The sequence below is a fragment of the Grammomys surdaster genome, unplaced genomic scaffold (assembly GCF_004785775.1).
Source record: "Grammomys surdaster isolate TR1022 unplaced genomic scaffold, NIH_TR_1.0 138856, whole genome shotgun sequence".
Classification (NCBI taxonomy): Eukaryota; Metazoa; Chordata; class Mammalia; order Rodentia; family Muridae; genus Grammomys; species Grammomys surdaster.
The window spans coordinates 6,953-23,453 of record NW_021622517.1 but is presented as its reverse complement, the minus strand read 5'-3'; the positions used below and the strand labels follow the sequence as shown (position 1 = coordinate 23,453).

The following is a 16,501-nucleotide window of genomic DNA, read 5'->3' as shown; positions in this document are numbered from 1 at the left end:
AACAATAATCAACCCCACTCTTCTACATTTATACTAAAGATCTAAAAATAACATAGAGAATTATTTTCAAGGAAGTATCTTGCCTTAAATTTTAAATTATACTAATCTTTTTGTTTTGCTGGCTTTGGTTTTTGAGACAGTTTGCTATTTACCGAACTGGATGGAAACTTGCTACATAGCTAAGGGTAACACTGAACTACAGATCCTCCTGCCCTCCATATCCAGTGAATTATACTAAGATTTTATTTTTAATTCTTCCTTTTTTATTTTTTAAAATATGAATGAGTGTTTCCCTTTATCTATGTCTATGTATCCACATGGATAAAGTGCTCAAGGATACTAGAAAAGGGTTCAGATCCCCTGAAACTAGAGTTACAGATGTTTGTGAGCTGCCATTTAGGTGCTGAGAAATCAAATTCAGTCCTTTAGAAAAACAGCCAATGTTTTTGCTGCTGGGCCATTTCTCCAAATTCCTCTCTCTTTTTTTGAGATAGGGTCTTACTACATAGCTCTGGGTGACCTAGAACTCAATATGTAGACCAAGCTGGTCTCAAATTCTACCCCCAAGTGCTGAGATTAATGGTGTGCATCACCACACCTACAATTACTCCCAGTGGATTTGCATTATACTACCTTATAGCTAATACATAAACACCAAAATCAACCAAAATTGTTCCTTTCTGGGCAAACTTGCTCCTTATCTGTCAATTTCCTTAGAAAAGAATAAAGACAGAAAAGAGTTCTTCACCTGTAATAACTGGCCAGGATGAAGAGAACCCAGGAAAGGTGATGTATGACAATAAACAGTTTCTCCATATTTGCAATCTGGGGCTCCAGGATCTTTTCCAGGTTTCTAGAAGAAATATAGCAAATTCAGACTCAGAATAAAACCAATAAAAATACATGTAATCTTCCATAAGCATAGCATTTGCTATTAACAAGAGATACCACTCTTTTCTCCCAAGAAATATATATAGTAAAATACATGTTCACAGATTATCACTACATACCTAATTAGAGTTATAGTGATAACAAAAATTTCAGGGCCTGGAGAGATGGCTCCATGGTTAAGAACATTTGTTTCTACAGAGGACCCAGGTTTGGTTCTTAATGCTCATATGGTGGATTACAACCATCTATACTTCCAATTCCAGGGGATCTGACATACTCTTCTGGCCTCCTCAGGCACATGTATGTGGTGTGCATACATATATACATGCAGCAAAACATTCATACACATAAAATAAGTATTTAAAAAATATACACATATAAAAAGCTATAAAAATCATTTGAGTACACTCTCACCCGTTTATAGTAGTTTTTTATTTTGGTTGCCATGCCAACTTGCATCATTAATGGTCCATTTTCCTCACTGTATTCAGCAAGAATAAGATCTCCATCTTTGCCTGTGAGGTCCTGAGGTGTGCGCATAAAAAACATCTCTCCACCACCCGAGGCTTGCCTCTCTTGTTCTCTCATCTGTCCAAAATGAAGACAATATAGCCTATTCTCAACAGGAAGATAAACTATACACACTGATATCATCCAATCTGAGATAATACCAAAACTTTTTCACATGTTATTTTTTTCAATTTCATTGTGAAAACTTTCAAAAATACCTCTAAAATTGAAAGAATAGTATTCTGAACACCTTTTCTCTATTTAAGCATTTTTCCCTATTTAATCTGTAAGTTTTCTACAGATTTTAGTAAACCAGTTTTGAAAGCTGCAATATTTTAGCCTTAGGTATATTCAAATAACTCTTCTAGAGGTTAGAAATTTAGCTCAGTAGTAGAGCACTTGCCTAGCAAGCTCAAGGCCCTGATTTCAATTCTCAGCTCCTAAAAAAAAAAAAATCTTCTAAGAATAAGGACATTCTTCTGAGTAACCAAAATAAAACTGTATCATATCTGAGAAAATAAATAATTCCCTAATACAATCTAATATCCAGTATAACACGCCCCAGTTTGTACCCCAATTATCTTACAGAACTTTTTTCTAACCAAGATTCACTCATACCTTTGCCTTCTTTTTGATGTGCTTCAGCAAAGGTTGGACTGAGTGTGGACCTGGCTGAGATAGTGCCCCAAAGGAGTACTTTTTTAGTGGTGGGCGATGGAACTGCCGGAGTTTGATGGGTCCCATGTGGGTGGGAAAGAAGGGCTGCCGTAATTCTACAGCTGGAATTGAGTGCTAAACAGGAAACAGAAGAGTTAAAAGTAAATAGTAACTCCTTCCCAGGCAATCTTTGCCCATACCCTCTGTCAAAACAAAGCAGTTATTTGTACCTGGATAATATTCCCTCCAAAAGTACCTCGGAGACCCTGTTGCTTGGGATAGTAATACTCATCATTGGAGAGATTCCATGGATCTTTCACTTCTGGCTGAGACATGTTCTAATGATAGATCAAATAGGTATTGGTCAGATTACACTTTCCTAATACCTTTCTTTGTTCTTCTAAAATACCAAGTCCTTTTCTTTTCACAAACCTGCTGTGGTTCTTCCTTGATGACTCCTGTTTTTCCTAAGAGAATTCGACTCTTCTTCAGAGATGATTCCTTCTTACTCTCCTTTGAAGGAGAATTGGAAGTAGCTTCTTCCTTCTCATCAGGGATCTCTGAGGATACGACAAGAAATGACTTCAGAATTGCTATCCCTAAATGTTCAATTTCGTTCTTTCCTCTGTTTTCTCCTCTTCTTCTTCCCTTTCTCCTACCCTCTTCCCCAACCCTCTAGACAATACTAAGGATTGAAACTAAGGTCTTACACAGGCTAGGTAAGGATTATACCACTGAGCTACATCTCAGCCCTCTGACCTCTTTTTACATTATCTTTAGATACAATATCACTAAATTGCAAAAGCTGTCCTGGAATACACTCTGTAGCCTAGACAGGCCTTGAATTTATAGTCTTCTTGCCTTGGCCACCTAAGTAGCTGGGATCCATGCTACCAGGTCCAGCTAAAATTCACCTTTCCACTGATATTTTTGGAGTTTCTAAACAGATCTCTCACTCCACTTCCAGACTACTTTTAGTTGGTAATTCTCTCCAGCTAGACTACATCTGATATCTTTTGTTTGTTTGTTTCAAGAGCTCCTGTGTACTCCTGGCTGTCCTGAAACTCTGTAGACCAGGTTAGCCTCAAACTCAGGGATCTGCCTGCCTCTGCCTCCCAAGGTGTCGACCACCACCGCCCAGGCCATATCTAATGATGTCTTGAAGATATAATTTTAAACATTCCTACATGTTTTTCCTAAACAGTAGTCAAACACTAAAAACTGGCAGCTACAACTCTGCTTTTAAAAAAGCATCACCTAAAAGTTTCTAGTTTTTGCCTTCTCTAACATTTTTATATTCTCTTGCCCTTTGACATTAATAATAAGATGTCAAAGATAAAGAACATTGGCTTCTGCCATCAACATACCCAAAATCAAATTCTCATCATTGGGATCAAGTGTCAAAACAGGAGGCTCCAAAATTCTAGGCATGTTCTGAGCATCCCAAATGATATTGTCCTCCCAACGTCCATATACCAGATCTTCATTATCAATGGGGAAAATGGAGTACCAAGGTTTATCATCATCCAATGTAGCTGTAAAACCTGACCAAAACAAGAAAGAAAACAGTAACAAATAAAACATTAATGTTCCATTTAGTAATGATCCTAGCAAACAGAAAAAGAAAAAAAAAATTAGTGCAGGTACTCATATAACTATTCAACAAACGAAACCTACTAGATATCATGTATATCTCACTTTGACAAAAGCCATTGCTAACAAAATGTTCATTGCAGTACTGTTTATAATAGTTAAAACTTAAAACAGTCTACTTACTAAGGGACTAGCTAAATAATTATGGTGAGGGGCTGGAAGGATGGCTCAGCAGTTAAGAGCACTGGTTGCTTTTCCAGAGGACCCAGGTTCAATTCCCGGCACCCACATGGTAGCTTACAACTGTAACCATCTATAATGTGGTCTGACATCCTCTCTGGTGTGTCTGAAGAAAACTACAGTGTACTCATATACGCAAAATAAATAAATCTTTTAAAAATTATGGTGATCAATATTGATATTAAATTATATTAGCAAATAAAGCATTTATCGGTAAGCAAAACATGCTTCTAAGGATATTATGCACAAAATAGGAATAATTAAGAATACTATGCATTCAGGAGACAGAGAGGATTGTGAGCCCAAGGCCTGACTAGATGGCTACACACCAAGATCTTGTATCAAAACACTATGTTACTGAGTTGAATAAGGTAGCACTCTCCTTTAATCCTAGAACTTGGGAAGCAGAGATACAAAGAGGCCAGCCAGAGATGTACAGCAAGACTTTGGCTCAAGAAACAAAAATTTAAAAGAAAAACTATGCAACCAAAAAAGTATTTAACTAAAACTGAAGAGAAAAACCTTTTCAAAAGATTTTTAAAATTAAGGCATTATAAGCCAGGTGGTGGTGGCACACACTTTTAATCCCAGAACTCAAGAAGCGTAATTATTTAGCTAGTCCCTTAGTAAGTAGACTGTTTTAAGTTTTAACTATTATAAACAGTACTGCAATGAACATTTTGTTAGCAATGGCTTTTGTCAAAGTGAGATATACTGGCCTCTGAGTTTGAGGCCAGTCTCATTTACAGAAAGTTCAAAGACAGCCATGGCTACACAGAGAAACCCTGTCTTGAAAACACAAAAACAAAATGAAGACTTTTTTGAGTTGGGTATGGTAATGTATATGTATAATCCCAGCATTCAACAGGCTGAGGATACTAAGTCCAAAGACAACCTGAGTAATATATAGTAAGACTGGATTAAAAAAAAATAAATGGAAGGGTGGTGGTGGTGGTGGTATGTTGTCTGAATTATAAAATGAATCCAGAGTAACTAAGAAAATGTGGATTATACAGAATGGTGTAAAGAAAACTAAAGAAACTAAAATAACCACTGCAGATACTTTAATATATTTTTGTCAAATTTTTGTTTATATGGGTCTATGTTTTTCATTTTTACAAATGGAATACCAAATATGTTGTTTCATATCTCCTTTTCTTTCCATTTTAAATATGTCCTGGTATTTACTGGCTCAATCACAGTACTCAAGAGGCTAAGTTAGAAGGATTACTTCGAGTTCAAGGCAAGCTTGGACTACATACATGGCAAGTACTAGGCCAGCAAGGGATACAGAGTGAAATCCTGTCTCAAAAAAAATCCAATAAATCAAGGTGACTTTTAAATATGCCCCTCTGACCTCAGTGTTAGTCAAAAGCTTATCAAGATCACCAAGAATAATTTAGAGATTGCCAAGGACTTGTTTAAAAGTGCTTTCAAGTTTGACTGATAGCTCTATTACATAAACAGGTAAGATGGAAATGCTTAAAACCATTTTTCTTCTAAAAATTCATAAATATTTCCTGTCACTAACATTTATATAAACAACTTTGAAAACTTACATATAAAATTACATTTTAAGAGAAAATTAACAAGGTGTAGTAGCAAATATCTTTAATTCCAGCACTTGAGAGGCAGTGGCAGGCAGATCTCTAAGTTTCAGGCTAGCCTGGACTATAGACAGCCAGGACTATACAGTGAGAACTTGTCTCAAAAACAAAAACAAACAAACAAACAAAAGCAAGCGAAAACCACAGAATAGAAGGGTGTAATAGTTTACACATGTAATCGCAGCACTTGTGAGACAAAGGTAGGAAGATTGCAGTAAAGCTGATGCCAACCTGAGATACAAGATAGACAAGACTCTATCTCCCGAAAACACTGCCAACATAGCACTCAGGAGACAGACTCAGGATCTTTGTGAGTTTGAGGCCAGCTCACTCTACATAGAAACCCTATCGTAAAACAAACAAATAAACAAACAAACAAAACAAAACCAGCATTGTAACACTGAACTCAAACAGCATGGCAACAAACACCTGTATTGTAGTACTTACGAAGTCTGAATTAGGAAGATGGTGAGTAAAAAAAAGAAAAAAAAGAAAAAAAAAGGAAGATGGTGAGTTTAAGGACAACCTGAGCTAAAGAGCTGAGCTCCAGGTTAGTTTCAGGTACAGAGAAGGACCCTGTCTCAACATTAATTAAATTTAACCATATTCTTGCAGAAAACAAAATATCAAAAAGTTAATAATTGATAATCTTTAGGATATCAGAATTTTCCTTTTTGACACTGTTTTCATGCTGTTAAGCACAGTTTTGTATATGTGTGTTTTGTTTTGTTTGTTTGGTTGGTTTTTTGATAGAGGGTCTCTCTGTAGCCCTGGCTGTCCCAGAACTCATTCTGTAGGTTAGGCTGACCTCAAACTCATAGAGATCAGCCTGCTTCTGTCTCCCAAGTGCTGGGATCAGAGGCGGGCACCACCACTGCATGGCTAAGCACAATATTCTTTATTTTAACCTGGTTGAGAAAAAAAAAAATAACATGAGAAATATAAAGTATCTTTATGAACAAAAAATGACAAAAAAATCAGATCAGAGATTAGATTTGAAGCATTTCACTGTCCCTCAGAAGCTTAAAAGACTACAAGTAGAATTACTTAAAATGACTGAGATGAAAGCCTGTGTGTCAGATATTACTGGCATAGAAGCACACCTTGCTGAACATTGTAGGCCATGGCATTCCTAGTCATACTGGAAGGAAGCCAGCCTGCCAAACTTGCACGCTGAGGTTTTGTTCCTTTGTGTTTAACATCTTCCCCGTCCCAGATGATATCATCTTCCCAATGCAGTTGTGTCACCATTAGGAAGTTTTCATCTGCCAGAAGATCAGCGCTATTGTTTTCCTCAAGTTTCCTTAATTTCTGTATAAGTAGAAAGAATAATAAATCAACCACTCACTGATCAAAGTTCCCAATACAGATTCTAAATGATTCATGAAGTGGTGCTTTGCCAAGCTTAGTGTCAAATATCTGCAATCCTAGCTAGCACTTGGGAGACTGAAAGGAGAATTCCAAGTTTGAGGTCAGCCCAGGATACAAAGTGTGACTCTGTTTCAAAAGCCAATATAGCTCAGTGTAAAGGGAAAGTAGCTCAGTGATAAGAGTGCTTCTCCAGCATGTGCAAGACCATGGAATCACTCTCCAGCTCAGAAAAAAAGTGATGTTTTACTTGTGCAAATTATCTGATAAAGAAAAAAAATCTGCCTACTCTCCCACTCCAATGGCACAAATTTCAAAAACAGAACCATTAGAATAGGCCCTAGTTATAGGAGGCCCTATTATGCAAATCTCCTACTAAAGATTCTATGCAAGAAATCCCCAGCTGAGTAGTAAAAATGATAGAACCCTAAGCACACTGATGACTCCTCTCTCATATTCCAGAGTTGCTTACCTTCATTATGTTGCATTTTATTGTAGGTTCATGTTCAGTCTTCCTCATTTTGAAGCCATAATCAAACCCACTGCCATCTTCAGGAACACCTAGCATATCATACCACAGGCGGGCAGGTCCATAACGCCATTCGGCCACTCTTGGTTTGGTATCCATTACTTTGTCTGTGTCTCCAGTTGACTGGGAAAACTTAGACTCCACAGGAGCCATCATTGTGATCTGTAACAAAATCAGAGATGTAGAGGTGGGGGGTTCCCTATTCCAAGTTCTAAGCCTACAGAGAATTAACAATTATAAGGTGACTTAGAGGAACCACAAGGATGATTCCTAAACAGAAATTTTTACATGATTCCTAAACAGAAATTTTTTATATAACATGACATGCTCTGTCTGTGAGTAGCAGCTTTATATTTAGCAAAGTACCACCATCTACCCTGCCTTGCCTCACCAAATATTTTTCTGTTACAACAGGAAAAGTGAGACTATTGGATTTAGTTCATTATTAGTCATTGATAATTAAAAAGAACTCTTAATGCTCAAGTGTTAGTTATAACTTTGACATAAGCTAGAAAGCTTTCTACATGCCCCCTTGTAGACTTTAATCTTATATCTACTTTGCCTACTTCATCATCAGAAAGACACTGCTCTGGAAGTGGTGGTGGAGCATAGTCATAGTTCCACAGAGATTTCTGGTTGACTTCTAATTCTACTGAGCACTCCTCTTCCTGGACCTGCTCTTCCTGTATAAGTTCACGGTGCTTCTTTTTCCTCTTTCTCCGAGCACTCCTCCAAACAGATGGGACATTCTTCCCTGGTCCAAAAAGCCGTAAAAAGCGTAACACCTAGAACACAGAACATAGTATTATGTCAGAGATTCAGTAGCTGAAAAAACTCTCAAGTGACCTATTCAATTGCAGGGGGGAAATGAAGATATGCTAAGTTCGGACCACAAAAGTATTATCCCTGAATAGGTCAATTATTTCTTCTTTCTTCTTTTTGGTGTGGTACTGAGATTTGAACCTGGGGACTTGTACTATATCACTGAGCTACATTCCCAATCCTTAGTTTTGTTTTACTTTTGTTTTCTGAGACAGGATCTCACAATGTAGGTGTAGCCTGGAACTGTCTATGTAGAAAAGGCTGGCCTCAAACTCAAGAGACCCACTTGCCTCTTGGGTTTAAAGGCAAGCACTATACCCTGGCTAGTCTTTAGATTCTTCAGTCTAGGTCTCACTAAGCTGCCCAGGTTACTCTTGAACTCACTCTGAAGCCCAGGAAGCCTTGAACTTATGATTCTCCCTGCCTTAGCCTCCCTAGTAACTGGGGTCAAAGGCCTATACTACTAGGTTTGATCCATAAACTCATATATTTGAATATTGTGTTCCCAGTTAAACAGAACTGTTTGAGAAGGATCAAGAGGTATAACTTTACTGGAGAAGGTGTGTAACTGGGGGGTGGGCTTTGAGTTTCAAAAGACTCAGTCTCACTCTCTCTCTCTGCCTGCAGATCCTGATATAAGCTTCCATTCAGCTACTGCTTAGGTACCATGCCTCCCACTGTGTTCCCTGCCATAATGTTCATGGACTGATTAACCCTCTGAAACTGTAAGCAAGGATCCAATTAAATGCCTTCCTTTATAAGTTGCATTAGTCATGGTGTCTCTTTATAGCAATAGAACAATAACTAAGATACTTGGTTTACTTTTTATTCTAACAGGAAATTTATTTTATTTAGCCATGTGTTTATGTATGTGTATGCAGGTGTACATGCCATAATATGTAGGTGGAAGTCAGAGGACAAGTCTCAGGAGTTGATTCTCTCTGACCAATTTGTGGGATCTGCAGAGCAAACTAGGATCCTCAGGCATGCATGCAAGTGCCTCTACCCAATGAACCATCTCACCGGAGACCAACAGGACAATTTTGTTGCTGATATGGTTTGAGGTAGGTCTCCCTACAAAGCCCTGGCTGTCCTGGAACTCACTATGTAGACCAATCTGGCCTAAAACTCACTGAGACCCTCCTGCCTCTGTCTCTCAAGTACTGGGGTTAAAGGCATGCATAACCACACTTGGCAACAGGACAGCACATTTTCTATAGACAATTTCAAAAAATGATCTAATACAGCATAAAAAGTTTCTATTAAACAATTATCTGCCAATGAATAAGAACACCATTAAGACTCGTGACATATTCATGTCAGTGGTAAGTCTCATGACCCACAACTGTATACTTAGTATTATAACAACAGAACTTGAAATCTAGAAAAAAGTCAGTTTTCATTATGGATATTATCAGTACAAAGTACCTTTCCAGGCCTAAATTCTGGAAAAAGTTCTGTGACACTTGGCAACAGCTTGGTGGCATCATGCTGCATAATCCCAGCCAATGGTAGAGTCAGCTTTCCATCCTTAGATTCTGACTGTGTTGCTTCCTGAGGTCCCATCTCAGATTCTGAGTCAGAGGAACTACTGAAGTCCACTTTCTCTGAGGCCAAAGAGGAAGGGGCAATGATGGAGGGCAAGATGATGCCTTCTCCATCTTCAGACACTGCAACAAGGAAAAGAAACCCCTTTGGCATGTAACTATAAACACATTTCCTCAAATTCAGCTGGCACCCCCTTCTAAGCTAATATGCATGGTTCTGTGGCAGGAGATATATTCCCAAGCACCCAGGCTACTAGTATGCAGGCCAGAAAACTCATCCAACTTATTATTTCCCACCATACCCAAACTCACCTTGGACCTGGTACCCTAGGGTTGTGATGAGAGAAAATAAACACTATTACTACATTTACCACTTTCCATAAATAACCAATACTGTGCCCAATATTGTGATTAATAACAAAATTATATTAATGCTTCATATTAATCAGGCCCTGTTCTGTTCAGTTCAGAGATCTATAAGATGGAGAATTGTTAAAGCCCACAGAATAATAAAAAATAAATTCTATACACAAAGTCAAATAATATTTACCCTGAAAACTAAAGAAAATGGCTCAAAGTACCAACTGAAGAAATTAAGGTTAACATAGTCTCAAATTATAAAAGACCAGGGCAAGGCATGTTGGCATATACATTTGATCCCAGCACTCAGCAAGCAGAGGCAAGCAAATCTCTATGAGTTCAAGGCCAACCCAGTTTATATACAGTTCCAGGCTAGCCAGGGATACACAATGAAGCCCTACTTCAAAAAAAAAAAAAAAGATAGATGCTATTCTTTATCTAACCTATGGCAGGATTATTACTGTTACAAGGTTACAAATGGTGAGATAACAACTCAAGACCTCATAAATCTTTAAAATCTCAGAATATGACTGATGTTCCACTCCAGAAAGTTGTTTGTTTTTAAGACATAGTCCTGGCTACATAGTTCTGGCTAGCTTTATCTAGCAGTCATCCTCCTGTCTTCAGAGTACTGGGAATATAGGTATACACTACCATGACCAGATTAAAAGGGTATTTTTTTGAACAGGTAAGTTCTAAATATGAGTATATAAATTAGTTACATCAGAAAGTCTTGGAGGAACAGAGTATGGTAGCTCATACATGTAATCGCAGCACTAAGAAAGCAGAAACAGAAGAATTGCTACAGGTTTAAAGGCAGTCTGGTCTATTACAGAAAAGTCCAATGAGGTGCTTCATAGTAAAACCCTGTCTCAAAAAAAAAAATGTTCTTAGGAAACTCCAGTAACTGTAATGGCAACCTAAGTTGAGGAAGGAGCATTAAATTAAATTACTAATTCTTAACTGTGTGTCACTGAACATTTATAAGGAAAATATCTATCTATTCAATATCAGTAGTTGACACTTACATAATTTTTTAAAGAAAAGCAATCCTTTTCTAACATTTTTTTTCGGATTTAATTTTATGTGCATGGTGTTTTGCATGCATGTATGTCTGTCTAAAGGCATTACATTCTTTGGAACTGGAGTTACAGATAGTTATGAGCTGTCATGTCTGTGTTGGGAATTGAACCCAGGTCCTCTCGAAGAGTAACCATTGCTCTTAACCACTGAGCCATCTTCTCTCCAGCCCTCTAACAGGTAACTTTTAAAAGTCCCTTAAGCATGCCAAAAGCCTGGTTTTATGAGTAGAAACTCATTTCTAAAAGGAAGTAGACCTTTTTTTACTTACCGGTGGTAATACCATCTTGGTCCTTCTCTTTCTTCACTGGTCCTGGAGGTGGAGGTGGAGGAGGCATCAATTTGCAATCAATATCTTCACAATCAGCATCATAGTCATCTTCATCATAATCTGGCAAAACCAAGAAGATCTCCTTAATATGAAGAATGCTATACAATACCCTTGAGCTTCCTTCAACTCTCAAGAATTTGAAGCACCACAGAAGTACTGCATATCCTTTAAGAATATACAGAAGAGTTTTCTGTGTGTGTGGCACATGCCCTTTAATCTCAACACTCAGGAGGCAGAAGTAGGTAGATCTCTGAGTTTGAGGACAACCAGGGCTACATAGTAAGAACTTATCTCAAAAAACAAATAAAACATAAAAACAATACATAGAAAATGTAGCTTCTGCCTTCAGAAAGCTATGGTATAGCCAATTGTTCATTTCTCAAGTGGAGTAGGAGAGATTTTGGGAACTGTTTGAAATTTTTTCCTTATCATACTGGATTTTTTTTTCACTTTGTTCAATCTCCTAGTTGAATATTCTTCCCCAGTTTCTAAAATAAAAAAAAAAACTAAACTAAATTTTCTTCACAGTTCCCAAGTCCTAGATACACTTTTTCTGTCTATATTTTAATAGTTGATCATTCTTTTCAGTGCTTTTTAACTAGTGGCAATGCTCAATAATATTATCAGTCCTGAATACCGTATTTTGGGTTGGTTTGGTTTTTCCTTTTTCTTTTTCTGTTTTTTTTTTTTTTTTGGTTTGTTTTTTGAGACAGGGTTTCTCTGTGTAGTCCTGGCTGTCCCAGAACTCACTCTATAGACCAGGCTGGCCTTGAACTCAGAAATCCACCTGCCTCTGCCTCCCAAGTGCTGGGATTAAAGGTAAACACTACCCCACCCGGCTAAAGGTCTGTTACATATTTTATGTGTATTGGCAATGAGACAGCTTATTAGATAAATGAGTTTGCACTTGAGTGAGTTCAATCCCTAGAATCCAAGTAGAGATGGAAGGAAACAACTAACTCCACAAAGTTGTCCTCTGACCTCTACACGTGTGCTGTGGTGCACACACAAAATAATATTACCCATAGTAATCTTTTTTTTTTTTGAGGCCAGGTCTGTGATGGTTTGTAATTACTTCAGCCAGGAAGTGGCACTATTAGGAAGTGTGGCATTGTTGGAATAGGCGTGTCACTGTGGGTGTGGGCTTTAATAATAATCCTAGCTCCCTGAAGTCAGTTTTCTGCTAGCAGCCTTCAGATGAAGCTGTAGAACTCTGTGCTCCTGTACCATGCCTGCTTGGATGCTGCCATGCTCCCACCTTGATGATAATGGACTGAACCTCTGAACCTGTAAGCCAGCTCCAATTAAATGTGGTCTTTGTAAGAGTTGCCTTGGTCATGATATCTGTTCACAGCAGTAAAACCCTAAGACAAAGACCCTCTATATATCCCTGGCTATCCTGGAACTTTCTATGTAGACAAGACTAGCCTCGAATTCATAAGGTCACCTACTTCTGCTTCCCATCCTACTAATTTAAATCCAAATATACACATTTTGCCCTAACTCGCCTAATTTTTACAATTTTACCATATCTTGGCTGCCTAAAGGAACCTTTCCAGCCAGATTATCAAGACTATTTTTCTTGGGTTTACTAGATGCTTTCCCATCATGTAACCACAAACTTAAGTCCCCCAAAAAGAATTAATAATTTTATTGATTACAGAAGAAAACTGAGGATTACTACAAATGACAAATTCAAGTGAAATATGAACACAGGATTGACCCTTTAGTATTCTGACCCTGAAATCCATTCGTTCCATTCTATCATACTATTTTACAGTCAGGCTGGCTACTAACTTGTTATGGCATCAAATTTCAAATAATGTATACATAAAGAAACTACAAATTGTGTTTTATCCTTGGCTTTTGCTACTTAGCAGTACATCTCCTATTTCTTAAAACAAAATACAAAATTTCAAGGTCAAATACTTCCTGGTCTACATGGTTAGTCCCAGGCTAGCCAGAGCTACATTATGAGACTGTGTTAGCCACTGTTCTATTGTTGTGATGAGATACCATGACCAAGGCAACTCTTATAAAAGAAAGTATTTAGAGAGCTTGCTTACAGCTTTAGGGGCTTAGACCACTATCATCATGGCAGGGAGCATGGTGGCACACAGGCAGACACAATACTGGTGAAGTAGCTGAAAGGTTTTCATCCTGATCCTCAGTTATGAGACAGAGAGAGACTGGGCATGGTATGAGCTTTTTGAAACCTCAAAGCCCATCCCCAGCAACATACTTCCCCCAACAAGTCCATACCTCCTAATTCTTCTAATCCATCTCAAATACTGCCACTCCCTGGTAACTAAGCATTCAAATATACGAGACTATGGAGGTCATTCTTATTGAAACCACCACAGATACCTTGTCTCAAAAAAAAAAAAGTTTGACTTTCACCGAGCACTGCAACCTGACTGTCCATATAATATCTTCCCTAATAAAGTTTTATTTCTTTTTACACAATACTTTGAACATTCCTACTACATGTTACTGTTGTTTTTTAAACACTAAACTAATAAAAATTATAAATATGAAACAAAAAAAGAAATAATAAAATCTCTTCCATGTTAAGCATGGTGGTACATGCCTATAATGCCAAAACTTGATAGGTAGAGGTATTATAAGGAGTTCAAAACTAACCTCAGTTACTTAACCAATTTTGAGGCCTAAAAGATTAAAAAAAAAATAAAAGCAGAGTGTGGTTGTACAAGACTTTAATCCCAACACTCTAGAGGCAGACGCCAAACATTGTTCTTGGCAGGCAACAACAATGGCAGAAATCAAATACAGAAGTCAGAGCCCCAGACTTAATCAGGAAGAAAATGCACTACACTACCAATTTTACAACATTAAAGAATGCCAGGCATAGTGGGGAACATGTCTAATCTCAGCACTTGGGAAACAGAGGCAGATGGATCTCTATGAGTTTGAGACCATCTGGCATGCATAGTGAGTTCCAGGATAGGCAGGGCTATGTTGAGATACCCCATTGCTAGAAAACAAGAAAGAGAGAGAGAATCACCTGTGTGGCAAAGGGGTTGCAAGCTCCCCATTGTCTGCTGATATCTTCTACTTTCATCTTCTGCCACCTCGTTGATGTCTGAATAGTCTACAGCATCTTCTCTACTCGTAACCCATCCTATGGGTAAAAAGGGAGAGGTCTCAAGAAAAAGCAAGTAATTATCACTTCCTTAGATAATCCCCATTTAAAAGTAAGTGTACAATAGCTTATCTCCTCCCCCAACCCACACTGTCCTCCCCATGGGCCACACTTCACCTTCATCATTTATCAGGTTACCATCAGTCCCAGACAATTCTTCATTTGCTGTGAGTTCAGTGATCAGGCTGCCAAGACCCAAAGCTCCCAAGCCTGCAAGATGCTTCTTGCACTCCTGAAAAAGGGACAGCATGAGAGTTGACAGTAACAAGTAAACCTGAAGGTCCTACACAAGGTTTATTTCCCTTGCTCATAACAAAGTCACAAATCCATCTAAGAATGATTCCATGATGTGCTCAAAGAAATATCACATTTAAGAATTGTATAGGAGCCGGGCAGTGGTGACGCACACCTTTAATCCCAGCACTTGGGAGGCAGAGGCAGGTGGATTTCTCAGTTCGAGGCTAGGCTGGTCTACAGAGTGAGTTCCAGGACAGCCAGGGCTACACAGAGAAATCCTGTCTCGAAAAAAAAAAAAAAACAGAAAGAAAGGAAGGAAGGAAGGAAGGAAGGAAGGAAGGAAGGAAGGAAAGAGGGAGACAGAGAGAAAGAAAGAGAGACAGAGAGAGAGAGAGAGAGCGCGAACGAACGAACTGTATAGGAAATCTACTAAATTCCATATAGATCAGATCCAAACAACCCACGTTCCATCCATAGTCCTGGTTTTGGAGACATTCGGATCAGCAAAAGCCAGAAAACAAGAGTTCCAAGAATCTTTAAGAAGGTCTTACACAGTAGCGGTTCTGATAACCTTACTAGAGTTAATTATTATTTTTCCTACCAGACAAGGAGAATGTTACTTTCAAAGCAAACCCCTCTGCATCAGTGACTGGCACTTAACCATTTTCCTCGTCTCTTCACTCTTCCTCAAAGTTGAGCCCTCTCGCTCTCCACTATTCCCGAGACCCAAGAGAAGGGGAGAATCCTCTGTGCCCCCAGAATGAGCTACAACGTCTTCTATTACCGGCTCCTAAACAGCCTCCACTCTGCCGCTGGTTCTCCCTAGCCAGACCACCCTCCGCCCCAGGCCCACGCCTCACATCGTCCAAGACGCTTTCGCCTTCCAGCTGCCCTGCTCCATTGATGTTGCCGAACAGGAACCCAGTTAAAGAAAATGGGCCTTCACCAGAATCTTCATCGCTGTCCGTGTCTGACATGACGGCGGAAGGGCTGCCGGCACCCGCTTCGGACAGCAGCCCAGCCCACTCTGGCCCCATGGGCCGGAAACAAAAAATGCCAGTCGCACACTGGTGACTTGCAGTGCCGCCGGACCCAACCAGAGTCTACCGGAAGTTGAAGAAAAAAAAACGGAAAGGACGGGCTGTCCTACTCGATCCTTTGATCTCAGGGTGACTACTTCATTCAATGTTTTTGATTGGTTCACCCAACAGCAGGCTGGATAAATGGAAGGTGATTGGTCAATCCAACTGTCAGTCCCGCCCATCAACTGCGCGGGTCCGTTCTAGTTGCTGTGCTAAGAGCGGCAGATTTTTCTCCACTAAAAAATTAATTTCTGAGGCCGCATGACCTATGACCCCTGTAAACCGCTTCACCGGCACAATACACAGAAGTTAGGATTTGAACGGTCTTTTCCTGTTTGTGCCGTCTTTTCCGGTTTGTGCCGTTCGATAGCGGGAGGACTCCTACTTACTTATTTTGAATTTACATTTTTCCATAGTAAAATGTGAAGCTTAGTAAAATGAGCAACCGAAACTTCAAGATTCACAAACATGGTTTTTTTTCATA

At 38.9% G+C, this 16,501-nt stretch overlaps 1 protein-coding gene across 1 annotated transcript; it reads right to left on the bottom strand.

Annotated features, from left to right (window-relative positions):
• Window positions 1-748: 748 nt before the first annotated feature.
• Window positions 749-16,018, bottom strand: LOC114615746 (transcription initiation factor TFIID subunit 1-like; the record flags this gene model as incomplete). Its single annotated transcript, XM_028761395.1, has 15 exons — window positions 15,796-16,018; window positions 14,816-14,930; window positions 14,561-14,677; window positions 11,476-11,595; window positions 10,077-10,091; window positions 9,646-9,887; window positions 7,962-8,180; window positions 7,339-7,557; window positions 6,602-6,809; window positions 3,426-3,602; window positions 2,491-2,618; window positions 2,289-2,396; window positions 2,020-2,193; window positions 1,306-1,479; window positions 749-853 (listed from the first exon to the last, which is right to left on the bottom strand). Coding segments are annotated over exons 1-15 (2,298 nt in total), but the record flags the coding sequence as incomplete, so codon positions are not given.
• Between the last annotated feature and the right edge of the window lie 483 nt (window positions 16,019-16,501).